This window comes from Sus scrofa, chromosome 18, assembly GCF_054392235.1.
Source record: "Sus scrofa isolate SSC_HxYL_T2T_F1_AM1 chromosome 18, Sscrofa_HxYL_maternal_Yorkshire_Landrace_v2.0, whole genome shotgun sequence".
NCBI classification, from domain to species: Eukaryota; Metazoa; Chordata; class Mammalia; order Artiodactyla; family Suidae; genus Sus; species Sus scrofa.
The window spans coordinates 28979874-29002215 of NC_139400.1; the positions used below are offsets into that span (position 1 = coordinate 28979874).

At 52.4% G+C, this 22342-nt stretch overlaps 1 protein-coding gene across 7 annotated transcripts; it reads right to left on the reverse strand.

The window, feature by feature from the left end:
* Positions 1 to 2338: 2338 nt before the first annotated feature.
* Positions 2339 to 18830, reverse strand: LEP (leptin). 7 transcript variants are annotated; one of them, XM_085004813.1, is made up of 4 exons: positions 18794 to 18830; positions 8471 to 8527; positions 7575 to 7746; positions 2339 to 5219 (listed from the first exon to the last, which is right to left on the reverse strand). In XM_085004813.1, the coding sequence occupies exons 3-4, from the start codon at positions 7716 to 7718 to the stop codon at positions 4881 to 4883; spliced, it is 483 nt and encodes a 160-aa protein (XP_084860939.1). In that variant the 5' UTR covers positions 7719 to 7746; positions 8471 to 8527; positions 18794 to 18830; the 3' UTR covers positions 2339 to 4880.
* Between the last annotated feature and the right edge of the window lie 3512 nt (positions 18831 to 22342).

Below are 22342 nucleotides of genomic sequence, written 5' to 3' on the forward strand. Positions count from 1 at the left end.
GAGGACCGGTCTCTTAGCCTCGTTCCTGGGAAGGCCCAAGGTTCTCCGAGTTCAGAGGGCAGTTCCCGCATCCCTCTGAAACCTTGCTTCACAGTCTCCCAGCACCCAAGTCCATCTCCATTGGCTCTGCCACGGCCTTACCTTGGGTTCCTCCTAGGGCGGCGCCTGAGCCCGACTTCTGGTGCAGGAGGTGTCCTGGGGAGGTGACTAGAGGAGATGAGAATGAGGAGCTGGAGGGCGAGATGGGGAAGGAGGAAAAGCCAGCGAGAGCGTCTTGCGGATGTGGGGACTGGTGCGGCCGCCCAGGGCTCGAGGCACCTCGCAATTGGCCCTAGGCAGCAAGGAGGCTGGGCTGCACCCCCCTGGTTGGGACTTGCTTCTCTGGGGCCTTCACTGTCCCCCTCTTTTTGGCTGACCCGTGTGAGTCGAGACGGCTCCCTAAGGCTTCAAAGCGGAACAACGCGGGGAAGGGCTGTGCAGGGCACAGCTGCACTAAACTGGGAGGTGGGCCCAGGACATCGAACACCTGCTACCACAACCCTCATTCCTTTTGCTTCCCTGACTCATTAATACTAATAACAGCAACATAATTCGCTGCTTTTTGGCTATCCGTCATTGGGCTAATAGCTTCCCAAGTATTTTATCATCTAATCTTCTAAAGAGCTAAGAGGATGTGCTCTTATACTCCCATTGTACAGATAATCAGCTGAGGCTAAGTGAGGTTAAGTAAATTGCCTGAGGGTAAAGCACCCACCCTGTGAGCTTAACCCAGGTGGAGGTGTGGTCAGACATCGAGAGACTCAGGTCCTGCTGTTAAGAGCCTGGAATAAATTGCTCTAAATTCCTTTTGGAAAAACAGGGTGTAACTTTTTTGCTGTTGTGTAGAAGGCTTCTGGGGCAGGGTCTTCAGAAAGGTTCCCCGGGGTTGATTTGCGGTTTTTCTTTCTAGACTCGGCCAAAGTCTTGCCTTGGGAGGTTGAAACGTGGCCAGTCTCTGCCCCCAGACTCTGCCAGCTGTTGGGCAGATGTGAGCCGCTGCCTCAGGGGAGTGTGACAGGAAGGGTCGGGAAGGGCAGCTTGAGGACAGACCCTTCCACTCGGACCCGAGGAGTCACCCCCCAGAGAAGGGGGTGTCATTTCCAGGCCTCTGCCCTGAGACCCCTCCGCTGCTATGGATAGGCTGCCCCAGCCGCTGGGCAGAGGTGGGTGAGGGGCTTCTCAGGCTGTGTCTGCTCAGAAATGAACTGATTCAGACAGCTCCAGACAGCCACTGAAGTCAAACACATTGTCCCCAAGGCCCTGTACCCACCTTAGGTGGGCGGGAACTGGGGTGGATCATGGCACCAGCACCTTTCAGGTCCCTGGGGAACGACTGAGAGCAAAGTGTTGTAAGAGATGGACCGTGGCCTGAACGTCTCAGCAACATGGGCCCAAAAAATTTGTTTTTATTTAAGTCCGTTTGCCTTGGTTTTCTGTCACTCGCAGCTAAAGGAGTCCTGATGGGGACAGAGGCCAGACCCATCTCCCAGCTGCCAAGTGACCCACTTAGGCTGCTCCAGGCACATCCTGCCCCCCTCTTCTTTGGTCTCCCCTTCTCAGGACTTTGCTCCTCCCTCCCCTCCCTTCTCCCCTCCCCCGCCGGAGCCAGTCCACAGGAAAGGATGAGCCGCTGTCATCTCTCCCCGAGATGAGATTGCACCCGTGGGCTGCCTGGCCCTGCATCACTGACATGTAAAGCCTGCTGCTAATTGTGAAGAGACGAGTCACTTAAATCTACGGTAGGGAGGCCAGACCCAGTGCTAGGTCATTAGCTCATTAAAGAGCCAGCAGCAACTTTGGGGAGGGAGGGGGCCCTTGAAATCACCCACGGAAGTGACTTCCTTTGATGGGCCAGCCCCACTCCCCTCAAGGCCTCCCCAGGGCTTGGGCTGAAACTCTCGGGTCTTAATGACACTGCAGGGGTGAGTGTCTGTGCCTCCTCCGTGGCCGCGTGACAAGAAAAGCCCTCCTTCTTGCTGCTTTTTGAGTCTGTGCCCCTCACCTGGTCTGTTATCGGGCTGCATGTTTCTGTGTGTGTGCTGTTCTTTTAAAATTTTTGTTTTTAAGTCGTTGGGTGCTTGGTGCTACTCGAGGCTGCTTTGCCGGCGCACATGGACTCTGTGCAGAGTGTACTCTGAGCTCCGGGGGCATCCTTTAGCCTGAATAACTGGTGGCCGGCTGTGGCCAAGCCCGGGCAGAGCTGACCCCAGGGATGGACGGAGGCCAGCCAGGCCGTGCCCTGTCACACACAAGCAGCCCTGCTGAAGCCCCTCCACCACGGGCTATGAGAAACAAAGGCCAGGGGGCAAAGGTAATTTATTTGGATTTGAGGGAACAAAAAAAAATGGCTCTGAATTATGGAAAAAGACAATCGTTTACATTTTGGAAATGTCACATTCTGGGAATGAGCCATAGTGCCAGGTTTTGTGAGCAAAAGGCTTCAAACACCCCAGCCTGACTGGCTGGCCGTGATTATCAGGACATTTTCCAGAGCGGGTCTGACTGTCTGCCACACGAGTCTTGCTCTAGAACTTGACTCTTAACTCTTTCAACAGCAAATGTCTTTACCTCTGGTGGCCTCTTCGACGTGACTCTTTCCTTCTTCCTTCCTTCCTCTGCCTTTCTCTGCACCTGGCTGCTCATCCTGTCCCCTTGGTGTCTCAGCACCGAAGCTTCAAACAAAACAGCCTCCTCCCTCCAGGCAATCCACTTCCCTCACCTCCTGCAAAATCAGCCTGGAAACTCCGCTCTTCCAGCAAACACTTCCTGAACTCCCTGCCCAACCCTGTTCCCGTCCCCAGAGAACACTAGCTGGCTCAGGGGACACTGACTCTAGGGGTCAGAGGACCCAGGTTCTAGTCCTGGTTTGCCACCAGTCTGCTGTTATGGTCTTGTTTTTTTTGTTTATTTTTATTTATTTATTTTTTTTGGCCTTGCCTGCAACATGTGAAAGTTCCCAGGCCAGGGATCGAACCCTTGCCACAGCCGTGACCCAAGCTGCTGCAGCAACAACACTGGATCCTTAGCCCTCTGTGCCACAAGGGAACTCTGGTATTTTCTTATTTTTATAGTCTCAGCTATCCTGCTTCAAAGGGATGCGGCTTCTCAGTAATAGATGCTGATGCGCCCCGAACAGTAAAAATGCTACCAAGTGCAAGCAGGGTTAGCCTGTGGGCCCCCGGGCACTGCCCTCCTCAGCTCAGCCTTTCCACCTGCTGAGGACCGCACTGTGTTTCAGCTGCTCGGTTGCCATGGTGAAATGACAGCCTCTGCAGACGGGGTGTGGGGGAGGTGTTATCATCTGGAATGCAAGGTCCCTGAAGGCAGGACTGGATTTTAATATTTATTTGATGAGCTTCTCTGAGCCCATAGCACCAGTTGGGGCTGAGCACAATAGATGCTCAGTCTTGAAAGTGATTGCTTAGATTCAAATTTCCTTGGACAGATCTACCTCCTGTAGTGCGATGGCTGCATCACAGCGGCAGGATGGTGGGAAACCCATGCCTCCTTGTTTGACCTATTGAACATGACCTGTAGGGAGAAGGGGGCTCCTCGAGGCCGGTCACGGAGTCCCGGGACTCACTGACCCAGGACTTGGGACCATCTGCTAAAGCCCACAGACCTCCCAGAGCTTTCACCCTCCCCCTGGAGGAAAAAATCCTTCCCAAATGGATGGGAAGCAGGCCCTTGCTTTGGGTGAGCATACAAATCCCAAACCAGGGCACTTCCCTGTTATGACATCAGTGTGGGATCAACCCAGACCATTCAGAGGGCCACGGCAAGGATCCCCGCCCTGGGGATCACTGTCTCCAACGCGAGACCCTCACTCCCTGATGAGAAAGACCAGCCTCTAGCAGCTGGAGAAGGCAGAGCTCACCACGGCCCCCAACGGTCTTCGGCTTCAGCCCCTTCCCCACTCCCTGCACGGGCGGCTGGCAAAACCCCACGACCCCCGTGAAGGAATCATCTCCTTCTCTCATGAAAACCACGAAGATGAGACAATGACCTCACCCTGTCCAGAGAGCCCCTCACACAAATGTCCATCACACAAGAAATACACATTCTGGATCCATGCCCCGCCCACCAACACACTTCCTGTCTCCGCGTACACACCCCTGACAAAGTTCATCTTCTTCTTTCTAAGAGAACCTGGCCCTTCGAGATCCGCGCAGGGCGATGCCAGTGCACACGCTGCAGTTTTAAAGTCAGTCACAGTAGAAACAAAGCCAGTCTCTAGAGAACGACCTTGAGAGCCCTCAAGTCACTCAAAATGGGTTGGCCTCAGCCAGGCCCATGGATGGTACTGGAAACAGCACCTCGGGAGCCTCCCCCTAGCCCCGGCTGACCCCAGAGAGCCTGGAAAGGCTGGTGTTTTGCTTCAAATCCAACCAGAATACACCGCATAATAAATAAAGAAATGCTTCCAACTTGTGTTGCGTGGGAGCATCCAGCTGTGTGTGCCTGTAGCCTTCACCGTGCTCCCCGGAATTCTCAGATGGAACCCTGCTTGATGGTCGAAAGGCTCTGAAATCCCCCCGGTCACGCTGAAGCACGCGGTGAGCTGGAGATGGAACAGGAAGGAAGACGTTGGTGGAAAATCCGAAATCTAGTCCACCGTTGGCTGGACGGGCCCCCCTTTCCCGGTGGGCGCGGAACCAGGCCTTTCTGTCTTTGGTGTCGTGCCTTGGAGTTTTCTGCCTTTGGAAGAGCAGCTTAGCGGAGCGAGAGAGAAATGGCCCGCAGACCTGCAGAGAGGAGGTCCGCACAGGCTCTCTTCTCCAGCAGACTCCTGGAAGCTCAGGTTTCTTCCCCCGACTGTGGGGAGAGAGGCCTTCAAGGCTTCAGCAGCCAGGGCTGAGGTCCAGCTGCCGCAGCATGTCCTGCAGAGCCCCCTGCAGCCTGCTCAGGGCCACCACCTCCGTGGAGTAGAGGGAGGCTTCCAGGACGCCGCCCAGGCTCTCCAAGGTCTCCAGGGCCCTGGCCTGGGGCAAGGGGCAGCTCTTGGAGGAGGCCAGCAGGTGGAGAAGGTCCCGGAGGTTCTCCAGGTCATTCGATATTTGGATCACATTTCTGGAAGGCAGACTGGTGAGGATCTGTTGGTAGATCGCCAGGGTCTGGTCCATCTTGGACAAACTCAGGACAGGATGGAGCCCAGGGATGAAGTCCAAACCGGTGACCCTCTGTTTGGAGGAGACAGACTGCTGTGCAGGAGGAAGGGGAGAGCGAGAGCTCAGCGAGAGAGATGTTGGCTCTGCCAAGCCCCTGGCCCTTCCTGCAGGCGTGGAGACGGGTCCACCCCCACCCCCCACCTCCGGCTGCCTCTTCCCCTTCCACACAATCCTATCTAGGCCCGAACTCCTTGGGCTGGCGTGGCTGCCAAGCCTCCAAGCTGGTCTCACGGCCTTCTGTCTTCCTGCCCTTGCCAAAGCCCCTGCCCTCCACCCCCAGACCAGCCTTTGCGGGCCATTCCGAATGGCCTCCAGATGCCTCTTCTGTAGAACCAGCCACGACTGTCTGTTTCTCACATAGTTGGGTCCCTTCCCCAGGCCCTGAGGTCCTCCACACATGCCCCTCCCTCCTGGTCAGGCTCTTCATGAAGTCTCCCCACTTAGGGATGGAGGCTGCAGCCCCCGCGATGCCCCGCCTCGCTCCTCAGCTCCCCCGCCCCCTGCCCGCAGCGCTCACTCCCTGCACCACACAGGCTGGGACACGCTGGATCTGTCATGCGCAGCTTGTTGCATGGCTGGAAAGCAAGGAGACTTAGGGTTTTTCTCTTGAAAGTGCCCAAGACTCTATCTGGTTCTCAGCTGTCCCTGCTTCTGGCCACCGGACTGCTCCCAGGCTGCCCAAGGCCACTGTTAGAAACTCAGAGTGGCCAGGAGATGCGGAAGTCTCCAGACTGCTCTGGGCAGATTGAAAAGCTGGCTTTTAAGGCTGGGTGCTATCAAAGCCACAACCGAAAACTTTTCAAGAAGGCATGCTCTGTCCTGGTTCTGCAGGGATATGTGTGGTGGTGGAGGAGTCACTTGCTTTATCTAATGTAACCTTTTTTTTTTCCATCTTTTGTCTTTTTTTAGGGCGGTACCCGCGGCACATGGAGGTTCCCAGGCTAGGGGTCTAATCGGAGCTGTTGCCACCGGCCTACACCACAGCCACAGCAACGCGGGATCCGAGCCACCTCTGCGACCTACACCACAGCTCACAGCAGCACCAGATCCTAACCCACTGACAAAGCCAGGGATCGAACCTGTCTCATGGTTCTGAGTCGGATCTGTTTCCGTCGCGCCTCGACAGGAACTCCTATCTAATTTAATCTCAAAACAACCTTGCGAAGACTATTAAGATAGTCCTGAGGCAGACTAATAATTCAGGCAGTTAGTGTGGGAACATGGGCTTCGATCTCTTCCCTGATTAATGGCCATGGTTTAAGATTTGTAAAAACTAATCAAGACAAGCAGGCCTTGCTTATTGGAAGATTAACTATTGAAAGGACATTTGATTTCTGTGAAGGTGGGAATTAACCCCTGACCTATGCATTTGACTGTGAGCAGAAGAATGGAAAGAGTGGCGACTCTAAGTCTAGGGCAGAGAAGAGCAGACGCACCATAAAACTTACGGAGCACCCCTAACTCTACAGAGTCCCTCCTGGACAAGGCGCCATATAGGTAAACTGGGCAATGGGAAGAAGAACGGATATCTGGACCCCACATTGGTACTCCCGTCTTTAAGTGATAAAAACCTCCGTAGAACAATGGGCGGGGGGACTCTTCCCTCCCCGTGTCTGTGCTGGGAGCTGTCTGCCTTCCTGTAATAAAGACTTCTGCTTGCTCGCTCCCTGTGCGTTCGCCAAGTTCATTCTTGAGCTCCATGAGCAAGACCCTGGATTCCGGTAACATCTTCCCAGTAACAGTCCCATTATCTGGATGAGGAAACTAAGGTTTCAGACACGGAGGGACTTAACGTGCTTGAGATTTTACAGAGAGGGAACAGCAGGGTGAGGAGTCACACCTCGTCTTCTGAATTCTAAAGACGGACCTCAGCTGAGAAGAGGCTGAAGGTCTCGGCCTGCGGACCCCAGAGAAAACACCCTGGGGACATTGAGAGAAGTTTGCAAACATGTAGAGGGTTGTATAGGAAAAAAGGCTCAATGGGCAGGACTAGCAGTAAGGGGCTCCGCAGGGTCAGAGTTCAGCTGTCACCAGGAAGAATTCCTACAGATTAGAACATTCCGGAGACGTGATGGAGGCCCAGAGGGGATGATGCTGGGGGGTCTGGCCACCTGGCAAAGGCACACAGGGACCTTTAGGGCTTCCTCTAGTCCTGGGCATCAGGATTCCAGTCTGGGAAGAAGGAGGATAAGGACGTGGGGGGGTGCGGTGAGGGAAGCGGAGGAGCAAAGGCAGCTGTTGGGGGGGGTGGGGAGGCGTCAAGGCCACCGCGGCCCCTTCCCAGCCTCCGCCAACCTCTGAGGTCCGGTACCCCTCCTCCCCCCGGGGCTGGCCACAGTTCGACCTTGTCTCCCAGGCCTTCCCTACCATGTGTGAAATGTCACTGATCCTGGTGACAATCGTCTTGATGAGGGTTTTGGTGTCATCCTGGACTCTCCAGATGGGCACGGCTTCAACGTAGGACAGATAGGGCCAAAGCCACAGGAATCGGCACAGGGGTCCACAGCGCATTTTCCTTTCCGGGATGTGCTTCTGGGGCCTGGAAACAGAGGGAACCACACATGGCGTGTCCCTGGGGTCTCAGCGAACGCCCCCTCCCCACGCCCGTTACCAGCCACAGCCTCAGATGCAGATCAAAGGGAGCTTCGCGTTCGGCTGTGGCTATGGCCTCCTCAGAGTCAAAGATAATTCATTACCTAGACATATGTTAATGAAAAGCATTCCCTTGGGGAGAGGCACAGCCGGATCAAGAAAACGGATCAAGAAAGCGACGGTGAGTTGTGCTGTGGGCCACAGAGTGGGCAGTCGGGGCAGGGGGCATGAGCAAACAGGCAGGCTTTTGAGGTCTGGTTTGAATCCAGCCATTTACTAGCTGCACGACTTCAGGCATATCCCATAACTGCTAAAGACTCCCCCTCCATCCACCACAATATACACATCTCCAGGCTTTTATGAGGATCAAATTGGATAATGCGTGTGAAAGAGCTTTAAAGGTGTTATGAAATGTACTCTATAACCACCCTCGCATTAGAGATAACGTTACTGTCCTCTCCATTAGTCTCACGGCAGCCCGCTGGTGTCTCCACGGCGGCATTTATCACCGGCTTTATTACTTCCTCGCTCTCCCACTGGGAGCCTGAATTCAACGGGCATTCAACCGTAAACTGGCCTTTGTGGAAGATCTGATAATATGTCAGATGCCGTGCTAGGTACCACGGATGCCACAGCGAACAATGGATGTTCTCTGCTCTCAAGTAGCTTACAGTTTATCCGGAGAGGCAAAAGGGTGAACCGCCGTCCCGATGCCGTGAGGAAGAGCTCTGCAAGAAGGACATGACATCTCAGGAGTACAAGCGGGGCTCCCTGGAAGAGGGGTCCCCTGGGCTGGGTATTGAAGGCCAAGGAATAGCCAGTAAGAGTATAATGTGGTTGCTGTTAGGGGCCAAGAAAGCTTTTGGTGCAAAGGCATGAAAGAAGGACAGAGTTTATACCACGTTATAACCCAGAATGTCTGAAACATTCAGAGTCATGGAACTATGAATTCTAACACTAGTAATAGCCAGATGTCGATCAATCAGCAAAGTTTTAATGAAATACATGAGACAAAAGGTCATACAGTTCAATGTACGTGGGTCCGTAGTCAACGACCCGTGCTAAGTATGCATGGATGAGCCGGAAAAAATGATCAAAAGTAAATATTAGCACAAAGCTTCTGGAGATGGCCAAACTTCCACCTGTGCTTTTGTGTTCTGATTCAACTAGGTCTTGATAAAAACAGGTAATGCATTTTTGGTCCATAGGTGGCAATATTAGTATTAGATTCTGGCAATATAGTACAACTAAGCAATCAGTTTCTATATTGTCCATGGTGCTTGATCACAGGTACGGGTGTTTTTTGTTTTTTGTTTTTTTAATTTGTTTTTGGCCATGCCCACAGCATGCAAAGGTTCCCAGGCAAGGATGGAACCTGCAGCACAGCAGTGACCTGAGCCGCAGCAGCAACACCACCAGGTCTTTAACCTACTGAGCCACCAGGGAACTCCAAAGGTACAGTTTTTAATCTGAATTTTATCGAAGGGGAAAATAAGGCTCAAGAAGGTAGTTAACTTGTCCAGACTGAATAGGTAAGAGGCAAAGCCGGGATTCACAGCCACAGCTGCCTCATCTGGAAAGCCTGGGCCACTTTCTTCCCCACTAGTTTCTCCAGCCTTTAAGGGGAAGCCCAAATTACAAGCCACCCCAGTGCCCAACCAAGGGCAGCTGGGACCATGGCACATGGGAGCAAATACCTGGCTCTAGGATGAAGCTATGAGATTGTATCCCCATGCCAACTTCATGCATGAAAAACACCAAGTAATTCAGAAGAGGGCACTTCAAATGTTTTTCTGCTTGTTTTCTCTCCTAAAAAGTTATTTATGCCTCTATTAATGACTTATTACCTGAGTAAACATTTCCACCAAAGGTCTGAAGAACGGAGTTAAACAGTGCTAATCCCCGGAGTGATTCCACAAACCCCTAGCAAAGGTGGAAGCACAGCGTTGAAGTCCCAAGGCTTCATCACTGGGGTCTGACCTTATTAGCTGTGTGTCTCTGGACTAGATTTTCTTTTTTTTTGGTCTTTTTTTAAGGCCGCACCCAAAGCATATGGAGGTTCCCAGGCTAGGGGTCGAATTGGAGCTAGGCTAGGGGTCACCAGAGCCACAGCAACGCCAGATCCAAGCCCCGTCTGCTACCTACACCACATCTCACAGCATCGCCGGATCCTTAACCCACGGAGCAAGGCCAGGGATTGAACCTACAAACTCATGGTTCCTAGTCAGATTCGTTTCTGCTGAGCCACAGTGGGAACACCTGGGCTAGACATTTAATTCCCTAAAGCATCAGTTCCCATCAGTAAAATGGAACAAATAACATCACCTGGCTCAAAGGGTAATTGAGATGAACCTATAAAGCCCCTGCTCGGGTGTGTGTGTGTGTGTGTGTGTGTGTGTGTGTGTGTGTGTGTGTTGGTGGCGGTGGGGGAGTACATATCAGTGCTTTTGCAATGGCATAATTACTCACCAGGGCTTGAAAAGCTCGGTGACACTACTTGTAGCCAAATGAAGCTAGCATTTGGCCTGGTGCCTCCCCTGGGCCCTCTCAATAGGGTGCCTGGTATTTCTGGGCTCTCCTCCTGCGGTCCAAGACGGAGTGGTAACCTTTTCTAGGATTCATGCGAAAATGACATCCTCCTTCCCAGGAGAATTTATCACCAGATTAACTCTGGTTGTAGTCGCGCTCACATAATGGCCACCCCGTAATACGGGGTGGAAAAGCAATTTTCCTAGCCCCATCTATCACCACCAACAATAGGCTTCAGTGGGCTCGGAAAGAAAAAATCAAAGTTCCTTGAACTGAGGACATGCTGCTGAGCTGGTCTGGCTACGAGGAGAGGCCAGGGTGAGGGGAGCTCCCTGGAGGGCTGCAGAGAGAACAGGTCCATTGGAGGGAGATCAAAGCGATGGGGAGGGAGTTCCCGCTGTGCCGCAGTGGGTTAATGAGCAGACTTGTCTCTGTGGAGGCGCCGGTTCAATCTCAGGCCCAGCGCAGTGGGTTAAGGATCCAGTGTTGCTGCAGCCGTGGCGTAGGTTGCAGTTCTGACTCGGATTGGATCCCTGGCCTGGGAACTTCCACCTGCCTCGGGTGTGGCCGAAAGAAAAAAACGGACGGGGAGACCCTGGCCCACCGACACACACAACACAAAAGGCACGCTCACACACGTCATACACCACACACACTCATCAACACATCTAGCCCTTTTCGTAGAAGCTAGTGCTTGTCTCCAGTATCGACTCCCATCTTCCCCAGGAACAGAACATGCAAGTTGAGACAGGGCCGTGACCATCCAGAAGAGACACGATACTTCCCAGCCGCTGCGGCCATGTGACAAAATCCTGGCCAACTGAGTATCAGCACAAGTGCCCTGTGGCAGGTCCCTTGCTGGGTGCCTCCGCCCCTCCCTTTCCCATGCTCCCTCCATCCTGCTGCCTGAATCGGGACGTGGTTACCGGGCGTTCAGGTGCCCTTGGATCAGGAGGATGAGGACCTGACTGTGTGAACGGCGGAGGAGGGAGCTGGAAGAGGCCCGGTCCGGAGGACTCCCTGGAGCCGAGACGACACACTGCCGCTGATCCCCTCTCTCTGGATTGGTGCGGAGTGTGCAAGAGGCATAACCTCTGTCTTGGTTAAGGCACTGTTATTTTGGGCCTCGGCTAAATGCAGCCAAACTTAGTGCCGATGAATTTATACCCCTGGATGTGGGCCTCAGCCATCGGATGAGATCGAGTCTTTCTTGGTTCACCTGAGTGTCAGTACCTGGGTGGGGCCTGGTCGTGGCCCGGGATTTGGGGATGGGGGCACCAGCTGGTAAGAGCAGGATTTAGGGACTGGGGAGGGAGGGATAATTCGAGAGACAGCAACGACTTCATTGAGCACAGAACTTGCCACCTAATAGTTACCCAATATTTATTTGATGGTTGACAGCTAGCACGTATTTATCACCTACTAGGCCAGGGACAGAGATGAGACATGCAAACACGGCAGAGGTGGGTGAAGACTAGTGGTTTTCCCGAGAAGTCCAGGGAGTACCCCGCAGTATCTGACATTGACAATGACTTACATGTATTATATGCTAAAAATAAAAGTAAAGAACAAAACTGTACCCTTAGACACCGGTTTAAGAATTTACCCAATTAATGCCAGTGCAAATAAGAACTGGTATAAAGAAAACGCCTGCGATAACCCAGGGGAGGGAGTCGTGTGTGGAGTGGGGAGCTCTAAAGTGCAGCAGAGCTGTTTCCGTTTGGAGCATAGGCCCTTGGAGACTCCGTTTTCTTAGCTGTCAAGTGGGGATGAAACAAGACATCATTCCCCCCTGTGGCTGAAATGACATGACGTACGGAACGTGCTAGCTCTGTGCCTGGCGCACGGCCAACCCCAATACTCATTTGCTGTGGTCGCTGTTCTTTCCAGCTAAGAGATGGAGAAGGCACCCTGGAGGAGGTGGCATTTGATAAGGGTCCTGCGAAGCGGGGAGGGGGGCTGGGTGTGTGAAGGTAGGGCAGAGAGGCAGCCCCAGCTGACGGCTCAGAAAACGGTCCCTCAGTTGGCACGGGAGTTATGATAGGCGGGGAGGGGTCGGGCTGTGAGTGCCAGGCAGGGAGGCTGGGCTTCTTCCCAGGCTAATGCTTTCCCCCCAGGGGGCAAGGATGGAGATGGAAGTTGGGAAAGGCCTGAGCAGAGATTTAAGAACGAGAGTTTTTTGCTTATTGGTTTTTGGGGTTTTTTGGCTTGTTTTGGCTTTTTAGGGCCATGCCTGAGACATACGGAAGTTCCCAGGCTAGGGGTCGAATTGGAGCTGCAGCTGCCAGCCTTCACCACAGCCACAGCCACACCAGATCTGAGACTTGTCTGCGACCTACACCACAGCTCACGGTAACGCCGGATCCTTAACCCACTGAGCCGGGACAGGGATCAAACCCGTGTACTCATGGATCCTAGTCGGGTTCGTAACCTGCTGAGCCACAGCAGGAACTCCATAACGAGGGTTTGGAAGGTGCTGATTTGCTAGTACTGGTGGGACCTCAGATGGACCCGTCCAGCTAACAGCTCGAGTTGGGAGTCTCAGTTCAGGGGGAAAAAAAAAGGGCTGCAGATGTGGACCCAGGAGTGCTGAGGGGAGCCACTGGTGAGCTAGTGGAGAGGGTGGTGGTGGGAGGAGTCAGGAGAGAAAGAGGCAACTGTCAGCCATCTGCCTGTGTGGTAAAGTCTTTTCTCTCTAGAAGGTTCCAAAGTGGTTTTGAATATTTAGGAGCTGTCATTTTCTCAGAGTTAAAAGAATAACTGCCTGAATGTCAGTACAATATCCTGTCTCTCATTTTCCTCTGACTGCCGTTCAAGCAGAGCCTGGAGAGGGAGAGGGGCGCTGCTGGGGAGGAGGGGGCCGCTGGATGGTATGCCCCTCGCCATTGGCGCTGCCCTCCACCCTGAGGTGCCCTCCGCCTCTCTGCTAACCACCCCCCCCCTGCATCCTCTGGGCCACCTGCTCACTAACTTGTGCCTCAGCTCCCCTGCCGCGCTCCATCACCTCCACCGCCATCTGCTGCCACAGCTGCAGCGGGGAAGAAGAGAGAAAAACCTGAAAATGGAGCCCCCAGCGCCCCCCCCACCCCCAGGGCAGTACGAGGTAATGAAAAGTGACCACAGAAAGCAGGCTGGAGGCTAATCCAAGAGGCTCATATAACTTCGCCATCAGCCCTCCACAGCGCCCCACTCTGATTTCACCTGGGGCCTGGACCCGGCCCCACCTCCGCTCATCCTTAGCTGCCCACACTCCTTTGGCCCCAGTCAGCAGCTCTATGCAGCCCCCCCCCCCCGCCGCCCCTTATTCACAGATAAGCTTGCCTCCTGCTTCCCCAAGAAGCTGGTGGTCTCCAGGTACGAGCTCCCTCACCTTCCCTCTTGTCCTGGGGGAGAGAGCAGACCAAGTGGGGGCCTCTGTGTCACGGTTGCGGGGGGCGGGGCACTTCTCTAGATTCAGGCTAGAGGGATTGCTGGGCCCAGGTCAGGCCTGCCCATGGCCTTCTGATCCCAGCAGTGGGGGGATGGTGGGGAGAGCTCTGGGTCACAGAGGCATTTGCTAGTGGAGGCCACTAGCTTTGAGCTACGCATGCTCGTATGTCTTCTCCTGGTGGAAAGTACCAGAAGGTATAGCAAGGGGCCCAGAACATCCTTCTCCCTTCCTCCTTCTCTTCCCCAGCCATCAGGAAATACTACTACCCCTCTCTCCAGTAATATTTGGTATGCTCATGCACATTACATTTATTACTGTTAATTTTAAGGCAAAAGCTTGGATAGTCTATGCCCTCTTTCTCCCTGTAGAAATTCTTCCTGGGGGCTCCTGTCATTCTTCCCTCTCAGCCTTCCTTCCCTCCTTTCTCTCTTTCTCCAAGTTGGAAGGGACTTGGGGATGGGGAAAGTTCAAAGGACGAATAGAGAAGCTGGATCCTTGTCCTTCAAGTTACTCGGAATCCAGTGGAACAGACAGAAGCTTAAACTACTCATCTTAACAAACCTGGTGAAGGTTATAAGGAAAAGAACATAGAATCAGGGGGGAGCACAGGACTCATGGGCATAGGGAACGGGGGTGACTCTGGGGAGGTGAGGACAGTTTTGCACTGAGACCCAAAGGAAAGGAGTTCCCCAGGGGGAAGAGAGCAAGCAGGGCCAAGGGGATAGTGTGGAGTTGGGGAAAACCATGGTGGGTTTGGGAGAATTCAGCAGGTTTAGAGGGTAGAGCATGTGATGCTGGAGAGCTAGACTACCCCAGGCTTGACTCCGTGTGTAGTTAGGACTTTTGGGGGATCTCATCTACTCGGGACACACACACACACACGCACGCACGCACGCACGCACGCACACACATGCACGAACCCTAGAAGCCATATTTGCATGAGCAACAGTGGGCAAGAGAACCGGAATACTCTTTCGGCCTTCCTTTCCTTGTCTCTTCCTCCTCCAGCTCCTGACCGGGTCAATTAGCATCTCTCCCAGGAATTTCAAGTAGGGCTCCAAGTTGAGGACTCGGAAGCTCAAGGGTAGCCATGGTTGGCATCCTAGGCATGGAGTGGCTAAGAGAGACCAGGGGGCATCCAGCCACTGAGCGTGGATTCGGGTCAATGCCTGTACTCTTTCTTGACCTTCTTTCTGAAATTCCTGATCTTGCTGGTTCTGGGCTCTCCCTGTCCTTAGCCTCCAGAGTGAGATACTCTTCCACATATACTACTCATGTGAGTAGTTTTCAACTTTCTGAAAGTATCTTTTCATGCAGCAGACACATCGATAGGCACATGTAAGAGAAACAAGTGTCAAGAAATGAAATTCACCCTTATTATGGGTGATGCACGCTTGTCTCCACTCTGTTTTGTTTGTTTTCTTTTTACACCTGCACCTGCACCTGCAGCATATGGAAGATCTCAGGCTAGGACCTGAGATTTAAGGCCTCAGCTGCCGGCCTACACAACAGCCACAGCAACGCCAGGTCCGAGCCATGTCTGCGACGTACACCACAGCCGGATCCTTAAGCCACTGAGCCAGGCCAGGGAGCTAATCTGCCTCATGGATACTAGTTGGGTTTGTAACTGCTGAGCCACAATGAAACTCCACTAGTCGGGTTCTTAACCTACTGAGCCACAACAGAAACTCCTCCATTCTGTTTTTTAAATGTTGGCTGCAACATACTTTTGAAAAACACTGAGCTGGCATGAGTGGCTTTCTCTTATTTGCAATCAGGAGGCTGTTTGAGAAATCATGTTAACAAACTTAACTGGTAGCCTGAATGTGGGTACGGGGGCTTGTATTCTTCCCGTTCATCAGAAACTCCCCTTAGATCTGATCTCATCAGGGATAACAAATAGGTTTCAAGTCCTGGGTCAGCTCTCATCAATTTTTAGCAGCTCCTTGGAGTGCTGTGTGGAGAGGAATCTGAAACTCCAACCAGCCTCAGAGGGAGAGGGTGCCGCGATCAATTAGTGATGTCTGCCAGGTGCAAGAGGGGTGGATATGCCACTTGTTCCAGCATCTCCCAAGGGCCTGGCACAGAGCAGGGGCTCATTACATATTTGTTGAATGAATAAATGAAATATTTCCCATCCCTGATCTTCACTGTCTACCTCAGGCTAACCTACATGCTCCCGTTTTAAAGTCACATTCTAGAATTCACTTTTGCCCAGCACGAATTCCTAAGAAACTTTCTTTCTTTTTCTTTTCTTTTCTTTTTTTTTTTTTTAAGGGTCGCCTACACCACAGCCACAGCCATACCATATCCGAGCCGCGTTGGCATCCTACACCACAGCTCACGGCAACACCAGATCCTTAACCCACTGAGCGAAGCCAAGGATTGAACCCACAACCTCATGGTTCCTAGTGAGATTTGTTTCTGCTGCGCCACGCTGGGAACTCCCCTAAGAAATTTTCTTAAGGAAGATAGCAAATGCTTCAGGGACCGTGGTTGGCTTTGTGCACCCTAGAGGTGCCCTCTGGCATCACGTGGGCCCCATTCCCGTCAGCTTCCTGAGTTCTGCTCCATCTTAACTACCCTCTTGGTCCCATTCATCAGCTTGGCTCCTCCTGCTGTGCTCTGAGCCCCTGCCCTTCGCAGAGGCTCACCCCCTTCTGTTTTCCCTGTGGCTTTCCCCCCCTCTTCCTTGGCATACCCCAGCCTGGAGCACCCCACAGTACAAACAACATGTGCACAGATGGAGATGAAATCTTCTCTAGGATGGGTGAGATGTTGGCCTTGATCATTAATTCAGTTCCAGAGAGCTGGCAAGTTGAGCAGGAACGACCGTAAAACGCAGTGTGCTGAGAAGCAAGGCACATCTGTTGTCACACGGGAAGTAAGTGCCAAGGATTCCATGGGCCCAGGCATCAGGTGTGGTGTTTTTCAGTAGAAACAACCTCTCTTTCTACTTCTCTGAGGCACTTGTGTGGACAAAGAAGAATTTCAAGGCGTTCCCTGGCAGGGCACCAGGGAGCTGCCACCACTGGAATCCCGCTGCTGGTGGGGATCGGGCCTAGTAATGGACAGATTGCAAGAGCGTTTGGCTCCGTTTTCCCTTAAATGAAGTGCATGTGGTTCAAGGATGCACACACCACCAGGACTTCATGTCCTGGGAGCCCTTCTCTCTCCCTGACCCCCCGCAGACCCCCGCGGACCCCTAGGCGGGTGGCATCTGGGCTAGAGCGGGGACGATGAGCCGGGTTCTGCGAAGAGAGCTCTCCCAAGTGGCCAGCTCCACACCCTGTATGGGCCACTCAGACACGAGAGGCATCCGCCTGGGGCTGACGGGCAAGAATTCATTGCAATCTCCCTGGCTCTGTCCTTGGCGCTTGGAGCCATTTCCTGGAATGGAGGGGGAGGAAAATATTTCCCCCAAATACCAGGAAGAGTTATTTTGGGCATAAGATGTACAAAATATTAGGAGGACGCTCCTTTGGCCAACATGGAAACATTCCCCTCAGCCCGATGTCCTCAACCGCTTGAGAAGGAAAGGACTGAATCACACCCCCTGTTTGGCTCTGGCCTCTCCCCGCCCCTGCGCCTAAATGGGAGCCAGGTTCAGCAAGGCCTTCCTGTTCCCCAGGCTGACAAGAGTGGGAGCCGCTAGGGTTCTGTGCACCTTCCTGGTGAGAAAGGGAGTGGACACCCTGCGCGCCCCTAGTCCCAGCGGACCCCTGCCCACCTCAGGACTCTGCAGAGCAAACGCCGGTGAGCGGACAGAGGCCAGCCCGGGAGTCCTCCAGCTTGTGCTCCTGGGTGGCGCCTTCAAGTCCCCACCCTCTGCCCCACCTCCCCTGCGGACTACCTTCCTGTCCTCTCCAAAGCTGCTGTTCTCACAGGACAACCAGGCCAACTGTGTCACTCGGATCGAACTGTATTTAAGGATCCATTTTCTAAAGCAGCACATCTTTTTTTTTGGTCTTTTTTTAGGGCCGCACCCGCGGCATAGGGAGGTTCCCAGGGTAGGGGTCTAATCAGAGCTGTAGCCGCCGGCCTATGCCAGAGCCACAGCAACACCAGATCTGAGCCACCTCTGCGACCTACACCACAGCTCATGGCAGCGCTGGATCCTTAACACACTGAGCGAGGCCAGGGATTGAACCTGCAACCTCATGGTTCCTAATCAGATTCGTTTCGGCTGCGGCGCCACAACGGGAACTCCCTGCAAAGCGTCACGTCTTAAAGCTATAGAAACTGGAGTGGAAAGGCAGACACACCCACAATGAAATGTAAACTGAGCCAGGAAAGAAGGCAGGCTCGAGGTGGGGCCTGGTAGGTCTCACCTGGGGCCCACCTGTCAATAGTGTGTATTTTCAGTTTGGGCTGGAGAGAGGGTAACAGGTAACTGAGAAATGTGTCAGGAACAGGCCTTTCCCATAACCTGCTCTTCTGTCGCCTCAGAGAAACTCCATTTCATCTCTAGTGTAGAAGGGACTTTGCAGAACTTTGAGGCCAGAGGCAATGAGATCTGGCGTCCAACCCCCGGAAGCTCAGGTTCTTCAGACACTTTCTGTCCACCTTCCTGCCCTAGGCCTTCGCTTTACACAGCCCCTCCCATTCAAAACTCAGGAACCCCACTGCTAAATGGGGCCCGAATTCTCCTCCACAGAGCAAGGCGCCTCCTCAGAAACTCAATGCACGGCCCCTGCACATGGGGGCGGGGTACCCTGATCTTTGCGGGTGTGCTCAGGGCCATTTCCAAAGCATCTTAGCCACAGGGCTGGCGGCTCTGGAAGTCTCCTGGGGCCCTGGCTGGCTCCTGGAGCGCAGATTCCAGCCCCGAGGGCACAGGCACAGTCCAGCCCCAAATTCAAAGCTCTCCCGCTCCCCAGCCGTTTTCTGGGGCAAAGCTACCGCAATCCAGAACCAAGCCTTCTGCAGGTCCCTTCCCTCGCCTCAGTTTCCCCCGGGGACCGGGATGGGGTGAGGTGGGGTGGCCTGCCAAGAAAGACCCTCGGAGAAGGAGAAAAGAGTGCCCAGCCCTTACCTCGCCGCTGCTGGCACCGCGATTCCTCGATTCCTCCGGGGCTCCATGCCTGCCCTCCCCTCTTATAGACGCGCGAGCGCAACTTGCGCAACTGCCCGGCAGGCCCTGGCCCACCCCGAGCGCCAGCTCCCGCCCCGCCTGGCGGGGCAGCGTTGGGCCCGGGCAGAGCTGGTCGGGGCCTCGAGGGAGGGACTCCGCTGCGCCAGGAGCTCCGCGCGCACCCTCGGGTAACCGCCAGAAATGCTGCGGGCGGCTGGCAGGGATGAGAAATCCTCGAGGTGACGCCCGGATCGGCCTCTCGCGCCTCGGGGAACGGCCGCCGGGGACAGGGTGGCAGCCGGGGGTTCCTCAGAGCCTGCTGGGGGCTCAGACGGCGCCCTCGCTGGCCGGTGGTGCGCGGATGGCGAGGCCGGCGCAGCCAATTCCTCTGGCCGGTAGGATCCGACGGCCCTGGGCGCCGGGGAAGCACAGCGACACGCCGTGAGGCTGGCCTGGGAACATACACCTGCAGGGGTGATGGTGCGGAGCGGATGAGGAAAGCCAGGCTCACACAGTCCTGGAGGCACCGGTCACATTGCATTGGGGACTGCCTCACAGAAACGCGCTCCCCCAAGTCGGTGAGATCCGCCACACGGCAAGGGTCTGCTTTGTTCACAGCTGTACCCCCAGGGTCCAGGGCCCTGCACAAAGTATTTCGTTTTCAAGATATATTTTATTTACTTACTTATCTATTTATCTTTTGGGGGCCGCACCCGCGGCATATGGAGGTTCCCAGGCTAGGGGTCGAATCGGAGCTGTAGCTGCCGCCTACGCCACAGTCACAGCAACGCAGGATCCTAGCAGCACCTGCGACCTACACCACAGCTCACAGCAACGCCGGATTCTTAACCCACAGGGCGAGGCAGGGATCGACCCCACGTCCTCCTGGATATTAGTTGGGTTCGTTTTCCGTTGAGCCACAAGGGGGAACTCCTAAGATACATTTTTAAATGAAAATCGCAAAAAAGAAAGAAAGAAAATTGCAAATTTAGGTTTAGCAAATGTCATTTCCCCCTATTTGCTTAGTTAATTGGGGGGGGGGGAACTAAAATATTTTAAAGCCATTACAAACAGCATGACATTTTATCTTTAAATACTTTACTAGGTTTTTCTGAAAAATAAGGGAGTGTTTCTACCTTTACCACAAGGCCATTGTCACAAGACCATTGCCACACCACAGCAAATCTGGTACATCATGAGCTAGTCTGCCTTCGCATATTTCCAAAGATCTAAAAAAATATCTTTTATAATTGTTTTGTTTGAGCCTGGTTGTTTTGCTCTGAGTAACTCTTTATTGAAGGAAGAAAGGAAGGAAATTGAGCCGTATATTTGTGTATCTCAGAAATGGTTAGCATTGGTCATGATTTATAATTATCCTGCTACCAAAAGTGGGAAACCAGCTAAACATCCAAGACAGGAAATTGATAATATTATTGAAAAGCCACACAAGAGCAATACGCACACATTAAAAATTACGTTGTAAAATAATATTTCATGATGTAGGAAGACTAATTACATTTGGTGAGTTGAAAAGAATCAGATTACAAAAATAGTATGTATTGTCTGATCACACATGTGCCCACACACACAAATTCACACCAAAATATACACTGTCACTACTGGGAGCGAGATCAGGAATGATCTTTAATCTCTGTGATTTTCTGCTTTTAAAAAGGTGCCTACGGGAGTTCCCTGGTAGTCTAGAAGTTAAGGACTGGGTGTTGTCACTGCTGTGGCTCAGATCACTGTTGTGGTACCAGTTCCTGGCCAGGAACTTCTGCAGGTCACAGGTGTGGCCAAAACAAACAAACAAACAAACAAACAACAACAAAGACTGTCTATGATGGGATTACTTTTTAAAGAAAATCTTTTACCTCCCATGGAAATGATGTTTTATGTTGTTTTTCATACATAGGCTGTGGCACCCACTACAGTCAAATTTTCCTTGTCCCCAACATCTTCGTAACTTGGTTTTAAGTAGAGACTTAGCTTATAGACAAGGACCTTGGCAGCTTTGGCTTACTTGTCTCTGCAGTGCCTTTTTTAGGGTCACAGGTCAGAAGGGGACCAGAGTTATTGCCTGAATATCAAGCAGCACTTGAGATCACGATGCGAGGGTATGGACTGCCTCTATTTACCTATCTATCCATCACCTACCTATTTTTTTTTTGGTTGATTAATAAATTATTTTATTTTAAAATAAAATATTATATTATAAAATATTGTGTTTTTTTAGAAAAATTCAGAAGAGACAGAGATGAAAACTTAGGATCCCCCCAGTTTTCCTTTTCCCCCTAGAAGTAACTATTGTTCCCAGTTCATGGTGTGTCCTTCTATGGATATTCTTTTTCTATCCTTTATCCATCTACTACCCTAAAAAGGCACACATGCAAAAATATGGAGTTCCCTGGTTGCCTAGTGGTTTAGGACCTGGTGTTGTCATTGCTGTGACTCAGGTTTGATCCCTGGCCTGTGGAACTCCCACATGCCATGGGTGCAGCCAAAAAAAAAAAAAAAAGAGAGAATATGCCACAGTATTCAAGCTACTGTTCCTTGCCCCTTGCTTTTAATTTTTTTTATTTGGGAAAATTTCAAATCTCCATGATACATTTCCAAGGAAAAAGGGCATTACAAATCTCCATGTACAACCATCCAGCATCAACCATTATTAATCTCACTTATTTCACTTAATATATCTAGAATACGATTTCTTACTAACACATGGAGCTGTGCCAATCTTTTGAAAGTCAGCATGTTTTTCATTTTACAGGTGAACCAAATCCATCAACCATTGTTACCTACATAATGTTATAATTAATAATTCAAATGCACTTATTTAAGCACTGTGTGAGTACATCTGTGGGAGAAATTCTGAAAATAGAACTGTTGAATCAAAGGGCATGCGCATTCAAAATAGAAATACATTGTCAAGTCACATTCCTTAGAGACTGACTTACATCTGCAATTGGCTACAAGTAATAGTGACTCAAGCATTAACGGCATTTCATTGTCTCTTAAAACCAGAAGGCTGGGGAGTTCCCGTTGTGGCTCAGTGGAAACGAATCTGACTAGCATCCATGAGGACGCAGGCTCGATACCTGGCCTCGCTCAGTGGGTTAAGGATCCAGTGTTGCTGTGAGCAGTGGTCTAGGTCACAGACACCACTCGGATCTGGTGTTGCTGTGGCTGTGGTGTGGGCCAGTGGCTACAGCTCCAATTCAGCCCCTAGCTTGGGAACCTCCATATGCCGCAAGTGTGGCTCTGAAAAGACAGAAGAAAAAAAAAAGCAAAAAAACAGAAGGCTGGAGGAGGGCAGGTGCAGAAGTCCCTTGGCACCATCAAGAATCCTGCTGCTTCTGACTTCTGTTCTTCCATCATGTCCTTACGCTTATTGCTTCACTGTTGCAAGACAGATGCTGCTCCTTCAGGCGTCACGTCCTCACACGAGTGTTCAGTAGGAAGGGCAGGGCAGAGGCAAAATATTTTCGCCTCTTGAAATTCTATTTCAAG